Genomic DNA, 25779 nt, shown 5'->3' with positions numbered 1-25779 from the left:
CACTAAACAGTTTAATGCGTGATATTTCTGTGCAAAATTCTGCATCTTATTCATTAACCACCCACAATCCAGTTTAACCAGATGCTAAAAGCAATGAAATGGTAAAGTTAGTGGTGTCCCAAATCAAATACTTTTGCATTATCTTATGGCATTTTGTAATGCAAGTAGTGTGTTCACACCAAAAAAGGATTGAGAAGTGTACTACGTGATGAAATCATAGAACGAACAGCTGTCGTCATTTAGAACAAAATCTGGCCAAAACGAAGGTGTTTTTGAGTTCGTTTCAGTGGTTTGTAACAGCTCACCAGGGCGAACTTTCAGGAAAATCTTTGTATCATCTTCTAAACACCTTCATACTGCCATTGTCATCGGTAGGTGCATCTTTGAGGCTGACAGCTGATTCCCGATCAGTCAACATGGACACACCAGCGTGCAGAGCTATTAGCGAACTTCTGCAAATGTACCTACATCTGTACGACTGTTCGCGTAGAGACATTCTCTAAGAACGTGTCATTGATTATTTCTGTTTTAATTAGTCTAGAAAAGGAATCAAATCTTATTATCATTATAAATTACAAAAACAGAGTGTAATCAGTGCATATTATGGCCGCATATAGCATGTTAGCGCATTAGCACTACAGATGTTCAATGTAAACATGACAAATTACACATTATCTACTGTGTATATATATATATATATATATATTACTTTAAATCATAATAATTTGGTGAAAACAGCTTCTTTTACTGATCTTGTGAAAATTATAATGAGGCATGAAGTCATTGATAATTGACATTTTAATGTCATATTAGCTGATGTATTACATGTAATCTTATGTGTCCTCATATTTGAATGCTCCTCTAAATGCCTCCCACAGTGGTGTGGCGGCTGTCTGAATGTTCACAAACAGTGTCCCGTTCTTCAGCTGTTTCAAACTTGTTTTTGTCTTTGAGTGAACAATGAAGAACAACTTTCCTGTGAGTATGCCGAGGCCTTAAGATGAGTTCTTGGAACAGTATGGTAAACAACATCTATCTTTCAGAGCTATATTTTTGTTAACATCAAATGAAATTGTGTCTAAGTGACTAAAATCTATACCATTACGGTCAACAACAACTACACTGTACTAACCCTGATCTGCGAGAGGCGGGGTGGTTTGACAGGAGGCTCCTCATAGGGCCGTTCTGCTAATGATGCAATGATCCTTTTCCTGTGGCCCAACAAGGTGATCTTTAACACCTACAAGTAAAATAAAACACAAGACAGCACTTATTAGGCAAAGCCCAAACACACACCGAGTACTGAAAATTGTTGTTACAAATAAAATACGTTTCTTTAGTCATTTCTGGCAATAAACATGTTGAAAATATTACCCATGTATAGTAACCCTAATGAATAGTAAATGGTTGCATATATTGTGTTCTCACATTAACAATCTCTCGTTCCCAAAGATTCTTCACACAGTCTAATGTGCGATAGCCACTGGACAGGAAGTTGTGCAAATATTCCTGGAGACCCAAAACGTCCAACCAGGCAGTGAGAGATGTGCTGCCATCACAGCCTAATGCTTTCACCTGCAGAGTTCAAGACCAGATAAAGAGAACTAATACATACAATCAGACCCAATACTGTTTTACAGACAATTACCTTTGATGACAATGATATGATGAAAATTGAAGGCAAAAATGTTAAGGTTAAAATCATGTTTGTGGTTGTTTCTTCAACTCTTTGTTATATTAAGGTCATTTTAAAATGGACATGGACATTTTTAACCAGGCCTTTATTTATTTTTTGTTACTTTTCTAATGCCTTTTATGTATAGATTTCTACTGTTTTAGCCTCATCCCAGATCTAGATTTGTAATATTACACAATGAAAATGCATTAAAGACAAAAATGACATAAATCTCCTGTGATGCATGTACATACACAGCTGAGCATTGTTTGTAGAAAATAAATGTGTATGTAAAAATGTTTTTACAAGACTTTCTAGAAGTCTACAGTGCCAAAAGTGCATGACGTTGAAGAAATAACCTTGTAAATGTTTGAAATCTGTTTGTCAAACACATACACCCTTATATATATGATCTTGGCTTGTGTTAATGCCACAAAGAGCTTAAATATTAGATTATTAGAGTGTATTTTAGATTGACACAGACCTTTGGAAAAGAGCGAGCAGCGTTCAGGATCTTCCTACGATGTCCTGGATCCATGATGCCTATTTCTCTCAGATCTTGCTCTTCCATTATGTCATTTCCCTACACAGACCCACAAACACAATTAATTTGGTATTCAAAAAAAGTACATACATACATACATGCATATATATATATATATATATATATATATATATATATATATATATATATATATATATATATATATATATATATATATATATATATATATATATATATATATATATATACACACACACACACACACACACACACACACACACACATACATACATACATACACACACACTGTATATATTTTATAATTGGACTGAATTCAATTTAAAAGGAGGTCTTTTCAGATTTAGCTCATTTTTGGTGACAAATCTGTCCCAAAACTATACAGTAGTTTATACGTACACACACAAAAAAACAATCCATTAGACATAAATACACAACAGCATATCAATAGTGTGCCACCGGGTCAATGTTTCTTTTTGTCTGTAGGAACACAAGGTTCAATTCAATGTACTGACCAGCATGATAGAAAACACCAGGATCAATTGCAATCTCTAAACTGTCTCTGCTTTCAGGAAAACACACACACACACACACACACACACACACACTGGATAAGAGAGGCACATCTCAACACTATACACGTCTGTTGCACAACTCTTCTCTGATCAATGCCATATCCCCTAACCCAAGACAGTAGCAGAAACTGAGCAATCGATGCATGAGAGAGCGATCTGGGGTGCAGAGCCCATAGTGGGGCCTCATCAAACGGACACAAGCACGCCCCATCAGGGCCACTCGATCACTCATGCCATTATTCATTTATCTAATGATTCAGAAATCTCTGTGATTGACTCAAACAGGTTCCTGCATCGTAAGGGTCACCAAGTGTTCATAGTACATCTGGAAACACAGAGCATGATGGGACAATTTGCCAAAGTGAGAACAAGTGTTGAGACAAGCAGTGTTATGAGATCTCTATCAAATATACGAGTAAACTGTAGCAGATTTATAGTGTCCAACATGCAGTTCTTCTGTGTTTGTATCCATTACACAATCCAGTCTGCAGGCAGTGTAGACAACAGTACGATTCCTGCACCATCTGTCATTACGTGCCCATGAAGAGAGAGAATCTGCTCTATTTTTCAGAATTTGCATATATACAATGCAAAACAAATATTCAGTCAATCAAAACGTCAACTGTTGAAACAAAACACGAAATACAAGCAAAAGAAAAACAAATCAACAAAACAAAACTAAACAAAACACCAAAAACACAACAAAAACAACTTGAAACAAGAAAATAAAAAACAAATCAAAGAAAAAAAGAAACCAAAAACAAAACAATACACAACAAATAAAAAAAACCCCACCAGAATCCCTGTATATTTAATCATGTAGTTTGTAATAAGTTATGTATGTAATATTTATGCTCTGATTGAGTATTCTGTCACTTCATGCAGCATTTCTGATTGGAGGGAAACATCACTTGTAGGTAACATCACGCACTGCACCTGGTTAGGACATGTTTGTAGATAAGATATACTGTATTATAAATAAGAAAAGAATGGTGACATGAGTTAGATAACCGTGTGCATTATGTTCTGTATGTTTACACTGTTGTCCACACACTTGTATGGAGTATGTTTAGCACCAAAAGCTCTGATGGATATTTCGATACAGACAAATGTAAGACACATCACTTCACTTTCATTTTGTTTGTCACATTTACCCTGCTTGAACAGGAAGACAAATCTCACCCACATTTTCATTTGAATGCTAAACTAAAAGAGAGTGAAGCAGATGGGAATACGCTCGAGCAAAACTGCCCGAATCGTTTAGAGTGAAGAAACGGCTGCTGAATGCAGAGGGTATGTAGTAGATTAATCTCTCACAAGCCTCTTTTTCTCTCTCTCTTTTAATCTACTCAACTATTTTTTCTCTCATTATGAGCTTTTAGTATAGTGAAATCAGATGCCTGAGCACAAAACATACAGACAGTTTATTCTTTCACAAATGGGATAATGTGACAACTGACAGAATAAAACTAATGAACAACTGACAGTATGAAACAAATTAACATCATGACATTGCACTTCCACTGGCCCCAAAAAGTATTTTGACACTTAAATCACACTTAAAAATGAATGAATGTCATTGCAGTAGACACAACATATTAAACTAAGTAGCATCTGCAAACAAATGATTCTAGAGCTTTTCTCTGAACCTCACTTATCTGAGACACAAATCCAATTGCTTACAAAAGTAATGGCAAAGAATATAGCCAGTGATTTTTTATTTTTTTTTACGTTGTGCTGACCGATCACAGCATCATGACATTGTAAAAAACCAATAAACAGAGGTTTATCAAAATAAAAGAAATAGATGTGTGCAGTTTTCTTTCCTATGTTAACGTGTTGAAAAAGCAATATTGGCTGGGACATATTGAAGGGGACGCTACTTAAAAATAAATACAAATATTTTTTTGGTTTATCATCACAGTCTTGGACCACGATTTGCTACCACTGCTTGTCAGTTGCAGGTAGGGGTTTCACGACTACTGATTTTTAATAGTCGACTAGTCGAGTCCAGTCAAGCTAAAGTAATGATATAATGATGATTAATGATATAGATTAAACTAATACAATTTAATGATTATTGATATAGTTTCTCCTACATTTTTTAAATCTCAGCCCAAGAAACTGCTGGAAAATCACTCACACTCACTCACTCACTCACACACTCACACACACACACTAAAAACTTCAATTGACTTTTTTCATATTTTTCTGATTTGACATTATCTCAGGTTGTATAAAAGGTGGCTTTGAAAAAACTGCTTTTATTTTGTTCCAAATCATGTCAACTCTGAGAAAAATTTTGTTGATACAAAGCACATCAAAAGTTCTAGTGTTACAAAAATTATTTCTCCTAGTGTGCAAAAACATCTCCAAGTGTCCAAAAGCCTCTCCAAACAAATAAAACATAATAATTGTACTTAAGAACAAATAACACATGCATATACAACAATGACTAAAGGTTTGCATAACATGCAGACATGCATTTAGTTATGAGATTTCAAAGAACGAGTTCCATTCTGTGTCACCTGGGTCATCATTGATTCAATGTCATGTACTTGGCGCCATTTCCTGGTGGCCATAGGTCACATTGTGCTTCGTGTGGATTATCTAATGGTCTTTGCATCCAGTTACCTTATGTGTGGGCTTCTTTTGAAAGATAATCGTAACTGTAAAAATAAGTAACTGTATGCGATATTCTATGTTCTGTTCATTTTTCATGAAGTTATAAGCAAAATCTATAAATATAAGCAACACCTGTTCACATGAAACATACATTTCAAAGACATATACTTATATATACATATACACACTATATTTGTGTCTGTGAGTAAAACAAATAGGCTGGTTGTATTCTACTGTTTAAAAGATTTTCAACGACATGTGCCACAGGGCTATTTGATGAGATTGATCTTTTACTGATTGCAAAAATATGCACAGTGCCAATTTTCTTTATATCTTATCAAAATGGAAAATTTTGATTTGTCTACAAATTTCAAAGCACTTATTCAGTTTTGGACATAAGACCAACATGCATTGTAAAGTAGAGCTTCTAAGCTTTCAAATGATACTTATTTTATGTTGGTCACGGCTGTGGTTATAAATATTTTGACAATTATTATTTTTTCATGCGGGACTGCTGGCCAGCTTAAAGGGTTGAATTATTTTCCCATTGAAGGAAGGTGACCAGTGAATATTGTCTTGGTCAATGTGAGAATTTGGAGTTAAAAAAAGGTAGAAAACAGCTGCTGCAGATAAGCTCAAAGCAATCAGTCAAAAAGCCACAAAAGTCAATTTTTTTAAGACATATTTCATGGGTTTTTGAAGCAATTTAGTGAGAACTGTTGTCCCCTCGACTAGGACAAAAAAAAAAAAAAACATGCTGGTGGGCCTCATACACAATAGCATTTTGGGTATTAGCTGTTAAATTAAGCTGTCCAGAGTTCTTTCTCTCTCTCTCTTGCGCGCACGCACGCACACGCACACGCACGCACGCGCACGCACACGCACACGCACGCACGCACGCACGCACGCACGCACGCACACACACACTTACTTACTGGTCTACCTATCATTATGAGGACTTTCCATAGACATAATGACTTTTATACTGTACAAACTATAGATTCTATCCTCTAAACCTAACACAACCCCTAAACCTAACCCTCACAAAAAACCTTCTGCATTTTTACATTTTCAATAAAACATTTGAATTATGGGGACACTAGAAATGTCCTCATAAATCACATTTATAGCATAATACCCTTGTAATTACTAATTTGTAACTTACAAAATTGTCCTCGTAAATCACAAAAACACGCACGCACGCACGCACGCACGCACGCACGCACGCACGCACACACACACACGTTGGTGTGGCTATCCTTATGAGGACACTCCATAGACTATAGCTTCTATGCCCTAACCCTCACAAAAAAACGTTCTGCATTTTTACATTTTCAAAAAAACTGTTTAGTAAGATTTGTAAGCAATTTAAATTATGGCGAGACTAGACATGTCCTCATAAAACACATTTATAGCATAATACCCATGTAATGATCAGTTTGTAACCTAACAATATGTCCTCTATGACATTAGAAATGCGGTTCATTTCGCTAATGACATTCATTGTGAACAAAAAGCTCTCCCGACTTACTCGATGCTAAACATGTTTGAACCTGACAGGTTCCCGTACTTGGGGAATGCCAGAGAGTACAGGAAAGACACAACGAATCACTTCTTTTGTTTCTATGGAGATGACGGAGTAAGTGGCATATATTAAAACTATTGTAAACTCCACAAAAAATGTATACAAAGGCCTTTCTTAAGTGTTCTGTGCAAATGAGGAATGGAGGGTTTACCTGCACACCTTGGTAAGCCACATGAAACTTACGACAGGAATATATTACTATTGAATTATATAAATGTAATTAACCAGAGGCTATCAGAAGAACATTATTTGTGAATAATCGTGTTGTTTGTTGTTAATATGACTAATCTACCATCGTTGAAGTTTGAAATTCACCACTAAATTCAGTAGTTTAATTATAATTAATTTTTTATATACAATGCATTCAGTGCTACTGCATTTCTATGAAATAATATAATATGAAATAATATAATAATACATTATAGTGATGCCAAAGATCAATGAAATAAGTTTTAATGAACACAGACTCCTGTACTCAAGCTTCTCATTCTTTTATGTGCATCAAACTTGTTTAATTTAGGGATGCACCAATGTATCAGCTGCCGATAATTATCAGCCAATTATTAATATGTTAATAACTATAACATATGTATAGTTTGTACTTTTCATATATATTCATATAGTATGTTCTTTCATATACAGTACATACAGAGCATTCTGGAAGTATTCAGACCCCTTCATTTGTTTCCCATTTTGTTATGTTGCAGCCTTATGCTTAAATGCTTTCAATTATAATTATTTTCACATCAGTCTACACTCCATACCCCATAACGACAAAGTAAAAACCAGATTTTTGGTAAATTAGCAAATTTATTAAAAAGAAAAAACTGAAATATCACAAGTATTCAGACCCTTAAGTCAGTACTTAGTTGAAGCATCTTTGACAGCGATTACAGCCTTTTTGGTCTGTTTCGGTATGATGCGACAAGCGTTGGACACATGGATTTGGGGATTTTCTTCCATTCTTCTACGCAGATCCTCTCAAGCTATGTCAGGTTGGATATGGACCGTTTTCAGATCTCTCCAGAGATGATCAATTGGATTCAAGTCTGGGCTCTAGCTGTGCCACTCAAGGACATTCACAGAATTGTCCCTAAGCCACTCTTGCGTTATATTAGCTGTGTGCTTAGGGTCCTGTTGGAAGGTAAACCTTCAGCCCAGTCTGAGGTCCTGAGCGCTATGGACAAGGTGTTCATTAAGGATATCACTGTATTTTGCTGCATTCAGCTATCCTTCAATCCTGACCAGGTCCCTGCCACTGAAAAACACCCCCACATCATGCTGCACCATTGGGATGGTATTACGCAGGCGATGAGCTGCTTTTCCTCGAGATTTGACACTTGGAATTGAGGTTGAACGGTTCAATCTTAGTTTCATTAGAACATCTTGTTTCTCACAATCTGAGAGTCTAGCACTGAGGAGATGCTTCCGTCTTGAAACTTTGATATAAGGCCCAGATCAGTGGAGAGTTGCAATGATTCTTGTCCTTGAGCACAACAAGAGTGACCATTGGGTTCTTGGTCACCTCTCTTACCAAGGCCATTCTCCCCCGATTGCTCAGTTTGGCCAGGTGGTCAGCTCTAGGAAGAGTCCTGGTTGTTCCAAACGTCTTCCATTTAAGAATTACGGAGGACAATGTGCTCTTGGTAAACCTCATTGCAGCTGAATTTTTTTTGAAGCCTTCCCCAGATCTGCGCCTCGACACAATCCTGTCTCTGAGCTCTGCAGGCTGTTCCTTTGACCACATTGCTTGATTTTTGCTCTACTATGCATTTTCAGCTGTGAGACCTCATATAGACAGGTGTTTGCCTTTCCAAATCATGTCCAATCAATTGAATTTGCCACAGGTGGATTCCAATCAAAGTGCAGAAACATCTCAAAGATGATCCAGAGAAATGCGATGCACCTGAGCTAAATTTCAAACGTCATAGCAAAGGCTCTGAATACTTATGTCAAAGTGATTATTTTCAAAAGTTATCAAAAATCTGGTTTTGCTTAGTCATTATGGGGTATGGACTGTAGATTGAAGTGAAAATAATAGTAATGATAATATAAAGCATTTTAGCATAAGGCTGCAACATAAAATGTGAAGGAAAAAACATGAAGGGTTCTGAATACTTTCTGAATGCACTGGACATGTAAAATGTGAGCTATGTTGTTTTGAACTGCAAAAACAGAAGTAAATAACCTTTTTTATATCAATCATAATGTTATCATATTTAGTTATGTTTTTAGCCTCTATTTGTCTTTCATTGTGGCTCTTAAAAATGTTGGTCAGTCATGTTCAAAAGTTCCAATCCATGTCCAAATCAAATTATTTACTGTTAAATAGATTTTGAAAAAGATTTTGTATCTCTTTGAACATTTTTAAAGCATAATTCCAAAGTATACCAGTGATCTGATGACAACATAAGGTAAGTGAAAAATAAATAAATAAATAAATAAATATCGGCATATGGGTTTTAGTTAAAATCGGTATCGGCACATCCCTAGTTTAATTAATCTCATAAATTAATATGTAGAGCTAACTGTACTCTTAACATTAAATATAGCCCTAATAAAATTATTATCATCAATATTTTACTTTAAAAAGTGGACTGGATTTTGCTAAATCAACACAGGTAACAGGTAAAGTTGACCAAAAAGCGATCTTATACCACTTCCAAGGCCATGGACAGTGTGACTGCAAAGAGAACTGGGTCCTTTTTTTCCACTTGGTCCACTAAGCTGCTAAAAATAGCTTGATTATATTACACTTGGGTTATATCCACTTTCAGATTTAGATTCTTCTAAACTAACTTTGGTTGGTCAGTTTACATATTGGGCAGACAACCCCATCCTGTCTAAATGAGCAGTTCTTGTTAAAAATACTCTTAATCTTAAGCTTAAGCTTTAAAGTGGACCAAACTTAAAGGGATAGGTCATTCTTGGATATTTATGTAATGCGATAGTCACAATCTCTTCCTCTCATGGATACAGACACTGGACTATGGTCCAGTATACTATAGCATTGTAGCAAGTACTGGGGGAAGATTCATTTAAACACCTCCTCTCCACTCCTTTCCAATAACACTGTGAAAATCCCTCTATCTTGAGGAGGATAGGGGAAAAAAGAAAAGGAGAGAAAGAAAAGAGTGGCGCATTTCAGAGCTCTCAGGTGAAACTAATGGGTGTAATAAACACACTTAATTAACCTGTATGCAAAAACCCATTATATCTGACAATGTCAAATAATATTTCCCACAATGCATCTCACCTGAAATCCAGTCTGTGCCCTCAAATATTCAATTTAAAATGGATTTTAATACTTGAGTACAAGTAAAAATAGCCAAGTCAAATTGGACATTTTAATGCAAGACCTAAAACATGGCAAATGAGATCACATTCAATTATTGATTAAATGCCTCTGATCAAAGATGATCGCATTCCTTTGGGTGAGTTGAAGAGGAATGGAAGAAAAATGCTGATAATAGGATGGGAAGATAAAATGGAGGGTTTGTGGGTGGTAATGGACTTCTGAAAAGATCTAAGGCGAACTCACTCCAGGTATATGAATAAAACTAAGACCTTGGAGTCTTTCTCCTGCTCTCCATCTACAAGCAAATGCATTTGGAATTAGTTCAGAATGTGAGGGGAATAAGAAAACCATTGGTGTTGGTAAACATGAACAATTCATGTTCAACACTCCATGTATTTTACTTGAGCTATGACTTTCAGAATTTCTTTAGTATGCATGAGACCTGATGCATGAGATGTGAATAATCAAAAACAAATATTAAAGGATAGCTCAGCCCAAAATGACAATTCTGTTGTCACTTATTCACATAATCTATTATCTAAACAGCTATTAATTAATAGTCTTATGTAACGGCAAGATTTTACAAAAGCAGCATTGCTTACAACAGCAGTCTAAAACAATGCCCCAACAACTATTGGTTAAAATGAACCAATAGCCCATTAAGTCATTTTAGAGGTGGAGAAAGTTATTAATTTATTTTGATTAAAGATTATGAAGACAAACATGTGTATTTGCACTTGGGAGGAAGTGGAAAAATTTGTATGATTTTGTTTCTTCAGCAGAAAACGAACAAATAATTGTATTAAAATATTTCAGCTCTGTAGGTCCATACAATGCAAACAAATGGGTACCAACAGTTTTAAGCTCCAAAAAACATATATTGCCATCATACGACTCCAGTGGATTAATTAATGTCTTCTGAAGTGAAACGCTAGGTTTTAACAATAAATATTTGCTTCCAGCCAGCTTTGGTATGCAGGTTTATGAGGGTCACCGTCATTGGCAAGTTCACGAGAGAACTGAAGTGTGAAGGAGGAATGTTACACAGAAGCTGAATTGGTTTTGCTATAGGTTTGTATTTGTATCTGTTGTTCATGGATGCCTCAATCTACTGGAAACGTTAGATTATGTCCATGGGCATCACTGAAGCTATGTCTGCTCGCTGTTCACTAGAATATAAATACACCCATTGTGTCACTCAAAATATTGAGAATGTGCAGTGAACATTTTTATACACCATTTATTTTTATTATTTTAATATGTACATGTAAAAATGTCCATGTTTTTATAGGTATAAATCTTTGATATATGTATACGTTTAACATGGCATAAAGTGGACTAGCTGTAATTACAAGTTGGGCAAAATCTTCTAGCATTTTCCAACGGACTTTTTTAATAATAGGATCAAATGAGCAGATTCAATTCAGATCAAGCTTTATTGGAAAGATACATTTAAGTGTACATTGCCAATGCATTATACGGAAGACACTAGAAATACAGATATAAAACAAACTGAATGCTGAAGTTTAATATGCTAAATTTTTTAATTTCTCTCTTTTAAATTACATTTTCTCTATCATACAAATGACGGGTCTCTCTCACATGGTTTAGTATTAGACACTAGTTCAAATGACAGCAAGTGAGTGTGTTCCGGCAAAGGTAAGAGAGATGGCATTCCCATATCTCTCCCACACCCGGCTCAGCACTTGCGGGTGAGGCCACCCTTCTCCGTACAGTAAATCCGCTCCAATGTTTATTATTCCCAGGACATGAGTCACGTGTAATGAATAAGCATGTACTGCTCCACACAATTAGTTTCTGAGCTAGAATGTGAAGTCAAGCGTGTACATCCTGGAAATGTATTTATGCCAGTTTTAGGCATTTTTGGAGAAAAAACTTTAGTGAAGTTTCAGGAAGTTAAAACTTTACACAGTCAATTGTTTTTGCAGAAATTAACACAATTTCCCAGCCCTAATTATGCAATGCAAAAATTGTTCAGGAATGGTTTGAGGAATTTGACAAAGAGTTTGAGGTGTAGATTGGCCTCCAAATTCCCCAGATCTCAATCCGACTGAGCATCTGTGGGATGTGCTGGACCAACAAGTCCAATCCTTGGAGGCCTCACCTCGCAACTTACAGGACTTAATGGATCTGCTGCTAACGTCTTGGTGCCAGACAGGACACCTTAATAGGTCTTGTGGAGTCCATGCCTCGTTGGGTCAGAGCTGTTTTGGCGGCACGAGGGGTACGTATGCAATATTAGGCAGGCGGTTTTAATGTTGTGGCTGATTGGTGTATATATACACACACACTCACAGGGCACTTTATAAGGAACATTGTGGTCCTAATATGTGGTCTTCTGGTGTTAGCCCATCCGCCTCAAGGTTTAATGTGTTCTGCATTCCGAGATGCTATTCTGCTCACTACAATAGTGTTTATCCAAGTTACTGTAGCCTTTCGGTCAGCTCGATCCAGTCTGACCATTCTCTGTTGTCCTCTCTCATCAACAAGGCGTTTCCATCTGCATTACTGGATATTTGTTTGTTTTTGGCACCATTCTGAGTAAACTCTAGAGACTGTTGTGCATGAAATTCCCAGGAGATCAGCAGTTACAGAAACACTCAAACCAACCCATCTGGCACCAACAATCATGCCAGTCGAAATCACTGAGCCTCACTACTTCTTTACAGCAACTGTGCTTTGTGTGATTAGAAACAATATATATTTTTGTTTTTGATCACCATTTAACTAAAGAACCAAAAGTGTTTAAGACATTATTCAATGAAAATGGATTGTGTGGATCTTGCTTTAGGACACACTTTACTCAACACGCAGTAAAAGGATCTCAGTGCTAAACTTCTTTGTCACTTCATTACAATCACTGGCAAGTGAAATCTGAAAATTGACCAGGCAGTGACAGACTACAGATATTTTTAGTTGCATATCATGACACTTGGTCAAATAAGTGAGTGATTTACGGTACTTGCATTGCAGAGAGTTGCACAGAGTAAAACATCGATCTTGGTATTTTAAGAATTGATAAACAAAAATCCTTATAGCCAGCCCTAATGTTATGATTAGTTAATACACTATGAATGAACATTAACTAACAGTGAACAATTGTATCTTTATAAATTAACATTAAAAGATTAACAAATGCAGTAATTCTATACTAATGTTAACAAATAGAACTTATCTTAAAGTGTTTTCGTTTTAATTTATTTTTAATATTTAAATACATTTGTACCTTTTATACTACATTATATATAAAAAGGAGAATTCTTAATAACATATTTTCTTATGATGGGGTTTTAAACATCTCACTGGTATTTATTTTAAACCCTAGTTTGTACTTTGCTTTTTTGATGGTGAGTGTCTACTAATGGTGAACTGAGTGCATTAATGGATTGTAACTTCATCTTCCATCTCTTCACTGAAATAAGAACATGCAGAGTGACACTCAAGGAGCTGCAGAGATGGACTGGTGCATCAAGATATGGTACACACACACACACACACACACACACACACACACACACACACACACACACACACACACACACACACACCTCGGCATGGAACAGAGGATGACAAGGGACCAGTTTCTGATTTACAATGAACACATCTCATCACTCGACCAGCTTTCAAACGTAACACCATCCATCCCAATTACCTCACATAGCAAAAACAACAACCTTGGCTCAGGGTTCTTTCATACAGCCTCATGCCCTTCTCAACATGGCTACTGATTTCTTGAACAAACTTGGGTCATGACATTTTCTGAGGATGTGGTTTTTGACCGGTCAAAATTCACCACTATGATGCAAGCGTGCTCCAGGTGATTGATTTGGCATTTCTTGGTGGTTGCTAAAGTGATCTAGGTTTTTTTAGATGCTAACTGGCTGAAGACAAGAGTCCACCACAAGCCTCAATTAAATTCTGGTCCCAATCTTGGGTCCCCCCTTGAGATTTAAGTCAATGGGATTTTTAACCCACCTTTTCATCCACTAGGTGAAAATCTTAAACCAAGTACCTCTCCTCAACAAGTTGCACGATTTGAAGCATTATTCATATCAGGAGTGCAAATGGTCTGGGTGAAATAACCAAATCTTATATACACAGTCTGATAAGTTATTTATAATGGTACATAGTATGCTAAAATCCTTTTTCCTGAAAATCTAACTCAAAAATATTTTATATATTACTTAACCATATAATTTTGCCAATTTTGTATAATATTTGTGACTTAAATGTAAATGAAAATGACATTTTAATGGAAGAAAACTAAAAGATACGATTATTCCAAACAAATAATTCTAACATCAGTGCTAAAACGGCTATTTTTAAACGCTTGAGATCAAAACTAAAGTAATTCCATCTAGTAACAACATCCTAATTAACTTGTTAATGATTGATCAGTCTGACCCGGGACAAGGACCAGACCATCCACCAGGAATAAGTGTTTTTTTTAAAGAATAAATCTTATTAATACTCAACAGTAACTGTTCATTTGTCCTTCCAGTTTAAAAACAATGCTGACTGTCTGGCTGGTGTTACAAAAGACTAAGTTTGCTTGGCTGCAGGTCTTCTCTGCTACAGCAGCATCCATATTAAGACTCTAAGGTTATTTAGGTTACTAGCAAGAGTGAGTGATTAAACTTATTCAACTTCTGGTACTTTAAACTGCTTCCCAATAACGTTTATTGAGAGGTGCCAACGGGTACATTTTGGTCCCATAGCCAACACCACAATAAGCAATTAAACAAATCACCAGCGACCACCACCCTGCATCCTTTATCCTTTTAGTTATTAGGTCCTTAAACAATATACTGGTAAATGAACTATTCAAAATCTCAAAAGTTCTTCTTGGCAAGTAACTTGAAGATGTGTTGCTACAACGGTTTCAAAAATCAGCAAAGTCAAAAGGACAAATATTCATAATGAGTTAATATAATAATCATTTATATCGCATAATTTAGCCAAAAAGATGAGGCATAAAACGACAACAATGGTACATTAAACAGCATAACTATGTTAGAAATGTTCACATGCAAAGAGGTCAGCCTTTCATAATGGAGGTAAATTACATATAGAAGTCTTAAAGTGCAGTAGCAATAAAAGTGAAATGCTTTAATTTGTAGAATATATTAAATAAAACTAGGCACTCACCATGAACCGCAGGTCATCAAAGCCATTGAGCAGCAGCTTACTCTCATACTGCGGAAGGCATATATGCTCCAACCAATCACCAACAGACTGTTCGAGTAGCCGCCCGGCACCACCTGCAGACAAGGGAAGGCGCTTGAGCAGTGAGAAACCATTAAGGCGGTAGCATCGGCATTCGGAGGAAGAGACGTGGCATTGCCACATCATCCTCGGCCAACAGTGCCGAGAGCACAAACACCATGAGGGCAAAGGTGACAGGGTGCCGTCCGAGAGGTGTGGCCGCTCCCACAACAGAGGAGAAACCACGCTGTCTAAGAATTACTGAAAATGTAAAGTCAGTAGAGTTGGTCAATTTGGAATAAACGTGGAGCCCTATTTGTTGGGGCACATTGCTATGTTAGTCACAGTTTAAGACACCAGATGACTTCCTCTGTAGGATCAATGTATACTTCAGATGAACATGAGAGGCTTGATGTTGTCAATAAATATGTAGTCGAGTAAAACTGTGTGCAGAGTACAATAAGTAATTAAAGTTTCCATTTCAGTCCAGAAATCCCTCCAAGAAAATCAAATGTTTATTTTTTAATCCAAAAAGGGACAATTGGATCTGCGAATGATGACATGGATCCATAAAAACACCATTGAATTAATCAACAAGGGACATCCCAGCAAAAACGTCTTTAAAGCAGTAAACCAGTTTCTTTATAACGCAGAAGCAGCTAGTAACTGAAAGTGCAAGCTTGCAGATCCATCTTTGCATGCCCCAACTCAAATTTTCTGGACTGTTGAGGAAAAGCACATCAGAGGGCCAGGAAAGACATCCCGTGGCTGAACATTGGAATTTCCCTCCTAAGAAAGGCGGTTGGTACGTGGAGGTAGGTGCATAAATAAATAGTTGATATCTATCATCTTATCATACGAATTAACCTCTAATCCAATCTCTTTGATAACTTAAATGCAAGGCAGGGTTGCATGACTTGCATTGTCCAAAGTCACTGTGTGGTTCCCAATATCAAAAGGTACACAGCTTTTTGAGGAAAAACATTAAATGTAGAGAGCTCCTACATCAGATCTCTGCTCTAATAAAACTCCCTGTATAAACTTTAGTCTGCGACAACTATGTCACATTTAGAAACAAGTCAACAGCAAAGATTAAGGTGTAAGGAACTAAGCGTATGCCTCATTGACAAAAAGAAAGGTCTCTGTGTAGCTTCAGTAGAAATCCAAACAGAGAAAGTATGTGCACTTAAAAAGATCAGAAAATCATTGAGTAAATTGCATAATTGCATATACTCCACTAGTTTCTTTAGTCATCACGGCTGCCGGAAGAGGAGCTCTGTTATAGTAATGCAAGGTCAGGTGGGTGTTTTGCTGGTCCAACAACCTTCTCCACAGAACGCCGGTACAACTTTGCTCAACGAGTGGTGCTGATCAGTCTGTATGTTCCTGGAAACACAGCAGTAATCCTTTTGAAATAAAAGGTGTGGTTTCTTTTTGCCTGCCGGACGCTGTCAATTCTGCTCTGCAGCGCTCCTGCTCCGTCTCCTCCTTTCCATCGCTCTCTTTGCCTCCCTCCCGCTCTCCCCTCCCTCTCCCCGTTTCTTCCCCTCCCTCCCTTTCTTGCTCTCTCTCTTTTCCTCTTTAAATAACTTGCAAGCTTGCTGTCCATTGTCTTAGCACTCATCATACCTTTGTCTGGTCCATTGACCCAACCAGGACAATTTCTCTTGGGTCTCCCTATTGTTGACTACGTCAATAGTATTACTGCCAGTGCTTCAAAAGACAAATAAAAAAAGAGGTGCATTGCAAAGTAGTGATCATCAAGAAAGCAAAGCACAAAGGCATATGCAGAGCTACAAGGCTTCAGGGTGGAGATTTGGTTTTATTGCCGAGCTGAAAGGCAGTTCTTTTTCAAATTCCCCTGACACGTATCCAAGTTAATATTTCAGCACCTTTCTCCACATAGACAAGAACAAACTGAGCAAAGTCTGCCAACAATCCTGTTTCAGATTTTTTTAATACTCTGTGTTTGATATATGAGAACCACTGCTTTTAAAAGGTAAATTGTAAACCTACCCAATTACAAATAATTCTTATGGTATAAGAGAAGGGCGGCAGAATCAAAATTATGTAGTACCAATTCTGTAGTCAAACACAATTAATTTTAAGAATAAAAGTTTAGTTATCTTGCAATAAAAAAAAATCTAAACAGCAGTAGCAAACCAAATATTTTACATTGTCTGAAGAAAGTTGTGTTTGCCCATGCAAGCATTCTGCCATGAGTGAAGGTTAGAGCATTGCTGAGGTGCCCTGGGTTGTTGCTAGGGAGTTGGTAGGCTGTTAATTACTGGACCAAGACAAAAATGCCTCCTCCCAAGCCTCTATGATTTTCTGGTCCCCAGATATGACTTGTGTCCTACCTTCAACGCAAGTCTAAAGGCGGTCACATTTCGCTTTGCACAGAAACATTTAGCGGGTGAAATAGTCATCTCAACGTGAAACCGAGCAATCAGGAATTCCACCTGATGGACTTCTGCTGGTGAAGCATTTTTCTAAGCAGATTTCATGGGTTCAAATTTGGTGAACTTAGATATGCAAATTTGCAGCATTGTAGAAGTTCCTTGGTAACTTTCGACCACACATTCTTCAATGGTGGAATATTGGAACATTGCAAATGTAAATGCAACCGAGCCTTAATGGATTTTTCTTTACCATTTTATCACCTGCTAGGTAGAAATCGTAAATTTGATAGATTAGAAGAGTACAATTTGAGATATCAATTGAGCTATCCAAAAGCCTTCCAAGAGCAGTCACATCCAAGTAGGATGCCATCAGGAAACAGGAAATGAGGTCAGAGGCAATGTGACAAAAGGACAGAGGAAGGACTGGTCCTCTAGCAAGGCTTTGTGTTACATGGGCCAATGAGTCCAGCTGGAGCACAGAGGCCCATTGCAGAGACACAAACACACATTAAACAATGTTTACAGGCTTGGGACATAGATAAATCAAAGATAAAATGATGGTTTATTCAAGGCTAAACCTTAAGACCAACAGCAATTGGTGGTGTACTCTCTGGTCTCAATAATTTCAGTTAAACTTATTCCAGAAGAAGGTCACTAGCCAAGCCACATCCAGTACAAAGTACAAAGTCGTGCATCATCAAGGCTTAATCATCCAGCATCTCAGCATCCTTTGATTTAACTCTCAAGTGTCCCCATGTCCATCAGTGTCACACTTGGATTTCTCATTCTCTATTTAAAGGGCCAGCCAAACCCATATCCATTCTTCTCAAATGTAACCCTTCTGGACTTGGCCTTCATCCTCCTCTTGCCCAATCAATTTATTATTGTGTTTTTATTGCTGGACTGCTCAGTCAGGTCTGAATTTATAGGTGAGCCAACACAACAGTAGCATCTCATTCAAATATACAATCCACAAAGACAATTAATGCACAGTTTCTATCAAAAGACCATAGCATTATCTAACTGACTGAGGAAAGTAGAATAACAACATTCTCCCATCTCAATTATAGATGAGAGGCCTCTCCAGCCCGACACAGCAACACCGGTTTAACCACTGACATGACTTTGGGGCACAACTATCTGTTTTTACAACTATTGGTAACATTAATAATCAAAACAGTGATTATTTTTGCAATTCTTTTAAAAATTGACTTTTTTTTTTTACTTTTTAAAAATACAATTATATATTCGGCTGATATAGTCAATGTAGTGTGACTAGCTAGTGTGGAACAGGAATGATTTCAACCAGGAATTTTTAAAAACACATCTGTTCCATGTGTTATAGATTTTAATCATAAAAACTACTTGCATCCTTCCAAGTTGAACAATGTAATACAGGAATGCATTCTTCAGACCCAGATGAATTGAAAGGGAAGCAATGGATCGTACCTGAGGCAGGGCACTCCTGGTCTTTGGGGAAGTCGATGTCGGCTCCAATTAGAGTCATAATCTTCTCAATCTGTAAGAGAAAAACACACACCATTGAACAACCACCTTAAGGCACTTCCCAAATACAGCACAAGAAGAGATTTGAAAAGCAGCTCATGATTCATGTTAGAAATGTCATGATTTCCCAGCAGAGCAGACAAAGCAGTAAGTTAGAAATTATTGTTCCGATGGAATTCAGAATACTTCCGAAACAACATCTATCACCCCAATATTATAAAAATCATGTAGGCCTCAAATAATAGATGGCCGAATGTTTGTAGAGTGCAGTATTTAGTTATATCAGCTTATACCAAATCAGTAACATATGCATTGGGCGGTACACAACCTACAACCCTGGTTACCCATGCAACATCTGGCAGACAAACCAACCGGCATAAATAATAATTTGCCCAAAATCAAGGACCAACTGTTAAAACATGCAGGAGAACAAGAAAACATTGTATTTTTTTTGTTTCAAATCTTCACCTCCATCAATCTCTAGTCCTACTTGCTAATTGTCCTACTTCAAAGGTAACACATTCTGAATAGGTATAAGGGTAAAGGTAGGAGTTCTGAGTTGCATATACTTAGTTATGCTTTTATATCAACATAATTTGCCAAGTAGTGTGATTTGTTGTTTCTGGAACAATCTTTCTTTCAATAAATCACAGCTCTAACTCCAACAATAACCCTAAAGCCCAAAGTATACTTCGGTCAATACAGGATTTGTGATGCAAATTTCAAACTGTTTATATTTTAACGTGAAGAATGCACATACGCCTGGAATTATTTGCACTACTTAGTGGGTCCACAAGGAGGCAACACTCACATTTAAGCCATTACTGTCATGAAGAAGGGCTAGAAGAAAATATAATCACCGCTAAACAACAAGAGACGAATGTTAAAACTACATCAGTGGATGTGCGGATGTCAGGAGACACCTGAGAGTCTGAAGGTATACAAAAGACATCTTTATGTGTCTAAACTCCTGAGGAGATATTGTCCATATAAGTCGTATAGCTCTAAATGCCGAACAGTCATATGAAGTATACTTTGACAGGCTTGCTTTCAACTATTCGCTGACGCTAAGCGATCACGTCAAAATTGAAGTATAGATTGAGGTTACATTTAAATTCCCGTACATGTTGGTCCTGGAAAATGTTCCTCTAATTTTAGGGGTAGATTATGGTTAGGCGTAGGAAGTGTGTTATGACTGTTTATTTAACGGGAATGTTGTCTCAAATGGAAAAGGGTTGTCACTATACCAAATTTCCATAGTCCATAACAATGCTAGTGACATTTCCCGATTCTGTGTACCAATTTCGATAATCGCACACGCACGCGCACACACACGCTCCTTTATTTATAAAGTTAAATATTAATGTACATTTTAAGATATTTAATTAATACAATGACATGTTGCCTTAGGGTTATGTGCTACATTTCTTTAAGTAATATTTAAATAAAAAGTCAATAATAAAGGACAAAGTATTAAGTAAACTAAGTGCATAGTAATTAAAAAATAATAAATTACAAGCAGCTATTTTTCTATTTTTAACTAGTTTTTTAGTAGATACTTTCCATTTTCGTTTGAATATTGTCATTTAAATAATAGCAAAACACATTTGGGCATATAGTAACAATCACCCATGAGTCAGACAGCACGCAGGTACTGAACTAAGTTGTTACTGTGTACTACCAGTTCTGTAAAAAGACTAGTATCATTACATCTTTATTTTAATATTGCCTTGGTACCAAAGTACCAGCACTTTTGACATTCCTAAAAAGGAACATGTCTCACTTGACTAAATTAATCCACCGTAAGCCTAAACCAAACCCTTCCCCTCAATAGGACTTACCCCAGAAAAAAGAAAATATGTTAAAAGTGATGTAAAATCTGACTGGTTGACAGGAACTAAGCAAATAGGATTTTAATCCAGGAACATGTCTTATTTGGGTAAGTCACATTAACCACTGCTATCGCTTTCTCTGCTGTGAGTCTTTTTGAGAATTGAGTGAAACTGTCAGCTGCCCTACAGCCATCGTCCTCCACCAGGATGTTAGCAAAGCCTAATAACACGCAAGCTATTCTTCTATTGGATCTCTATGGCTACCTGCGAGTCAGCACTCATTGATCATGACGTACACCCTCTTAAGTGATTGACAGAATGCTGCAGTAACTGGAAGGACATCGGCTACATAACTGAAACCTCAGCAGATCAGCATAACCTCACTAACCATGTCCATATTGTCAGTTTTGAAAATCTTTATTCAATAATAAATTATACATTTATAAAAAAGTCTGTATCCGAGTCAATGAGTTCTCTTTTTAACAGTTAATACAACTACTGATATACCAAAGCAGCTCATAATTCTTTGTGTGCAGCAGCAGCGTTGCATAATATAAATGTGAAGACAGAGAAAGGGGAGATGAGGCATTTCAAAATGACACACACATTATTTTAATTGGTGGACAATGTGTCTTAATTACTGATACTAAATTCGGGCAGAAATTCCAGCAAATGCTTTCGGAAATCTGAGTTAGTTAAGGAAAAATTATTTAACTGAAGTGACAGCAAAGCTGCCAGGCAATGTTTATCAAAAGTAGCAAGGTCAAAGAAAGAAAGCAAGATAGAGAGCAGAAGAGAGAGCTTGAATACTGCCACCACCGCACAGACAAGCCGGTCCAGAAGCGCCTGCGAGAAGACACAAAAGTTTTCCAAAATTCTAGTGACGGTGAATTATTTAAAGGAATAGTTCACTGAAAAATTATTGTGTCATTATCTACTCAGCATTAGGCTGTTCCTAACGTATACGAGTCTTCAGTAGAACCCAAAAGGAGATATTCTGAATAATGTTCATGCGGCTCTTTTCCATAGAATGAAAGCAAACAATAACCAGGGTCTATTAACCTCCAAACGTGGTTCAAACGTGGTTCCAAATTTAAATGAGTGCGCAAGTGAGATTTGCTATAGGAGACGGGAACATTTTCATTGAATAATGACTTTTAAAAACAATGAGGTTGTATGGAAAAGAGCAGTATGAACATTCAGCACATCCCTTTTTGTGTTTCACAGAAGAAAGCAAGCCATATGGGTTTGGAACAACATGAGGATGAGTAAATAGTATGTAAAAAAAAGAATAAAACAAATCTGAAAACTATTCCTTTAAAAATCACAAAATAATCCATTGGTTCATTCTGCTGAAATCGTAAAACTCCATGTACAGTAGCAAACAGCAGAGATCGATGGGAAGCCAGAGGTACATGTGGTGTATCTTACTTTGTGTGTAGGCCGGCGTCTCCATGGAATAGAGAGAGAATGCCTCTGTTTCTGCAGGGAGAAAACCAACTTTTGTTGAATCGCTATTTTTGCTAAAAGGAGAACAATCTTTGGTCTTCGACAAAGACACCGAAAAGGAACGCTTTAAAAAGATAGTTCACTGAAAAAAAGAAAATATCGTCAATAATGAACTCTAATGTCATTTCAATCATGTATGATTTAACTTTCTTTTTTAGAGTACAAAAGCAGATGTCAGGCAGACTGTTAGTCTCAGTGACCATGCACTTTCATTACTTTCCATAAGATGAAACTGAATGGTGACTGAGACTGACATACTGCCAAACATTTCCTCTTGTCTTTCCTTTTGGAAGAAAGTTAAATCATACAAGTTTAGAACAAAATGAGAGTGATTAAAAATAAAAATAGATAATCATTTAGATGAACTAAACCCTTTAACACAGTCAATTGTAACTAAAAATAAAAAAAGTGACATCAAGGTAGACTTCACACCTTAATGACCGTGCTTCCTGAAATGAACCCTTTGAAGAGGCACCAGTTATTCTGAACACTTGAATGCTTGTCAAAAAAAAGAAAAGTCTGGGAGAAAGAAATGTGGAAATGCTTTGATCTTAAAGTGATAGTGCCGCTTTGGCTCCATCTGCAACTAGAGAGCATTTTTGATTTAAGGATTAACTGCGAGAAATCTTTTAATTTCAGACACTTCCAGAATCCATCAGAAGGAAGCTGACTCATCAATTATATCTGACATCCCTCTCTCCCACGGCTGAGCATGCTATTGAATGCATACTATTGCGATAGAATGCAAAACTTTTTGTGAGGGAACACAAACTACTGCAAGAATGCCAACTATTACGATTAAATGGTTTTAAACGATTAAATATTGTGAGGGAATGCAAAAGATATTAATCTTTTAATATTGTAAAGGGAATACAAACTATTATGAGGAAACGCACAACTTTTTGTGGGAATGCAAACTATCGCGACAGAAATCAAAAGTTATTGTGAGATAAAACAAACCATTGCGAGTTCTCAAAACGATTGCAAGCGTCATTAAGAGTTAAAGCATACTAAAACTTGAGAGAGGATGCAAAAATATTGCAAGGGAATGCTAGACTCTAGACAGACAACAATACTTATACGTTTTCTACTACTTACGATATGTTTCCATATCACAATGAAACCCTTATCTCAAAAGAAATATTGATTTCATTTAAACATAAAAAATTAGACAGTGCAGTCATTACATTAAGACTTCAATATCTGCTCAGATCTAAAGCATAAATATATATATTGAAGTCACAGAAATGGATCATCATAATTAGGCAATAAAGATTGAAACATTTTCAGCTCGAGTGTGGGCTACCACACAGCCTTGTGCTTGTGCCGCTCTTAAAACGCAGCACACATCACTGGTGTTGTGCAGAAATGCATCAATATGATCAAAGACGTCCATCTAGTCCATGTTTACAAAAGACCAACAATTAAACATAGCACAGATGGGTGCAAAAACAGTCCAGGACACCTTCAAAACAGTACAACAGCAAACAGCAAGATGCCTTTACAGAGTTATAACTTGGCATCGCATCTTTTAAAGGGGTCATGCCATGAAGAATAAAATGTTCCTTTATATTTTTACATAAGATTTCTTTCAACTATAAAAACATACCATCAATTTCAGAACTCAAAACTTAATCCACCATGCAATAAAAGCATTTATTAAAACTGACTTCCCTACGTCATTTGGCGGAACAATAATGAATGACCGCCTCTACAGCTCTAAAACAGCAATGCCTAATTTTACATTAATGCACCCTTTGGCCCACCCACTAGTGCTTCAGTTCATAAACAGAGAGAAGGACAAACAAGGCCTATAGTGGCCTAACTATTCTTGAACACCTAAGGTGACCATCTGGACTATTTAAAATTATTTTTGTATTTAAACATGCACAGACAGTGGTCTTTGACCACTTAATACATATCTCGTGCCAATTTTAAATGACGCAGTGTCAAGTTACAACTCTGAAGAGAAGCTGTTCTATGTCATTCAGTTGCTGTGTTTTGCTGTTTTGAGCACAAACGCATCATGGATGCATTCCTTTACACATATGTGCTGTTTATAATTGTTGGTGAATTAAAACGTGCTGGATGGACGTCTTTGACTGTTTAGTGCAGGATGATACTGGAAACTGGATGTGTGTGAGTCAAGTTTACACTGTACTTTGTACAATGTGTGTGCATCACGTGGATGTGTCTTCAGTGTATTTCAGCATGGATTGCATGTTTTTTTTCAGCTCATATCAATGTGGACTGCTTTTGAACCAGACATAAAATGATTGAAGCTTTGCAAAGGAACTGTAATTGAAGGATGGGGCCGTTAAAAACACTTGGACCCAATGCAAAACCGTTAGTAAACAGTTCCAGTCATGAACACAGTTTACACCAGGCACTTCCATTGACAGCAACAGCTTGAGGCCGTCTCAACGGGCACGTCGACACAAACTTTCTAAACCATTTATTTGTGTTGTTGGTGGTAGTAGCGCCAATGCAAATTGGAATGGGACATCCGTTTACTATCGGCGCAACACAAAGTGCTGCAACGGATGATTCCATGGTAGACAGCATCATTGATTATAATGGGTTCTATTGCTTTTGATGTGATGCGACTCAAGCGTCAGTTGTAGACGGGGTGTGATTGAGATGAACAGTTAAATATGTTCAATGTATTGGATGTGCATTGTGTGTAACCCCTAAAATTTTGTTTTAGAATGTTTTGAGCTTGTTCATTCTCTTCAGATTTAGTTTCAAATATAGCTGAATTTAAGGGATGGATGATGTTAGCCAATCAGAACAGAGGCCATTTACGTTTAAGTTTTAAAGAGGTGCTCATCCCAAAACTGAATGTTTCAGACAGAGGGCCAGAGACAGGGTGGAAAATGCTCATATATTATTGTGACTGTTTTAAAGCCAAAGAAATTCTAACATTATCAGTGGACCTTGGGGAAGATAATAAACCATTTCATGACCCCTTTAAAAGTGGCGTGAGACGCATGATAACTATTAAAACATTTGCCATGACTGAT

General features: G+C 36.9%; 1 protein-coding gene across 5 annotated transcripts in view; it reads right to left on the bottom strand.

Annotated features, from left to right (window-relative positions):
• The window catches only part of LOC127618453 (ankyrin repeat and SAM domain-containing protein 1A-like), a 139019-nt gene that overhangs the window by 18394 nt on the left and 94846 nt on the right, over positions 1-25779 (bottom strand). For 4 of the 5 annotated variants that reach the window (XM_052090900.1, XM_052090903.1, XM_052090901.1 and 1 more), the window contains 6 exons: positions 22679-22729; positions 19359-19428; positions 15451-15563; positions 2160-2258; positions 1429-1575; positions 1133-1240 (listed from right to left, as the gene is read on the bottom strand). In XM_052090900.1, coding sequence (XP_051946860.1) covers positions 1133-1240; positions 1429-1575; positions 2160-2258; positions 15451-15563; positions 19359-19428; positions 22679-22729 — 588 coding nt within the window. The remainder of the gene's footprint in view (positions 1-1132; positions 1241-1428; positions 1576-2159; positions 2259-15450; positions 15564-19358; positions 19429-22678; positions 22730-25779) is intronic. The other variant, XM_052090904.1, reaches the window with a different exon arrangement.

This window comes from Xyrauchen texanus, chromosome 25 (assembly GCF_025860055.1).
Source record: "Xyrauchen texanus isolate HMW12.3.18 chromosome 25, RBS_HiC_50CHRs, whole genome shotgun sequence".
In the NCBI taxonomy this organism is placed as follows: domain Eukaryota; kingdom Metazoa; phylum Chordata; class Actinopteri; order Cypriniformes; family Catostomidae; genus Xyrauchen; species Xyrauchen texanus.
The sequence above is the reverse complement of the archived record's forward strand: the minus strand, read 5'-3'. Positions and strand labels throughout refer to the sequence as shown.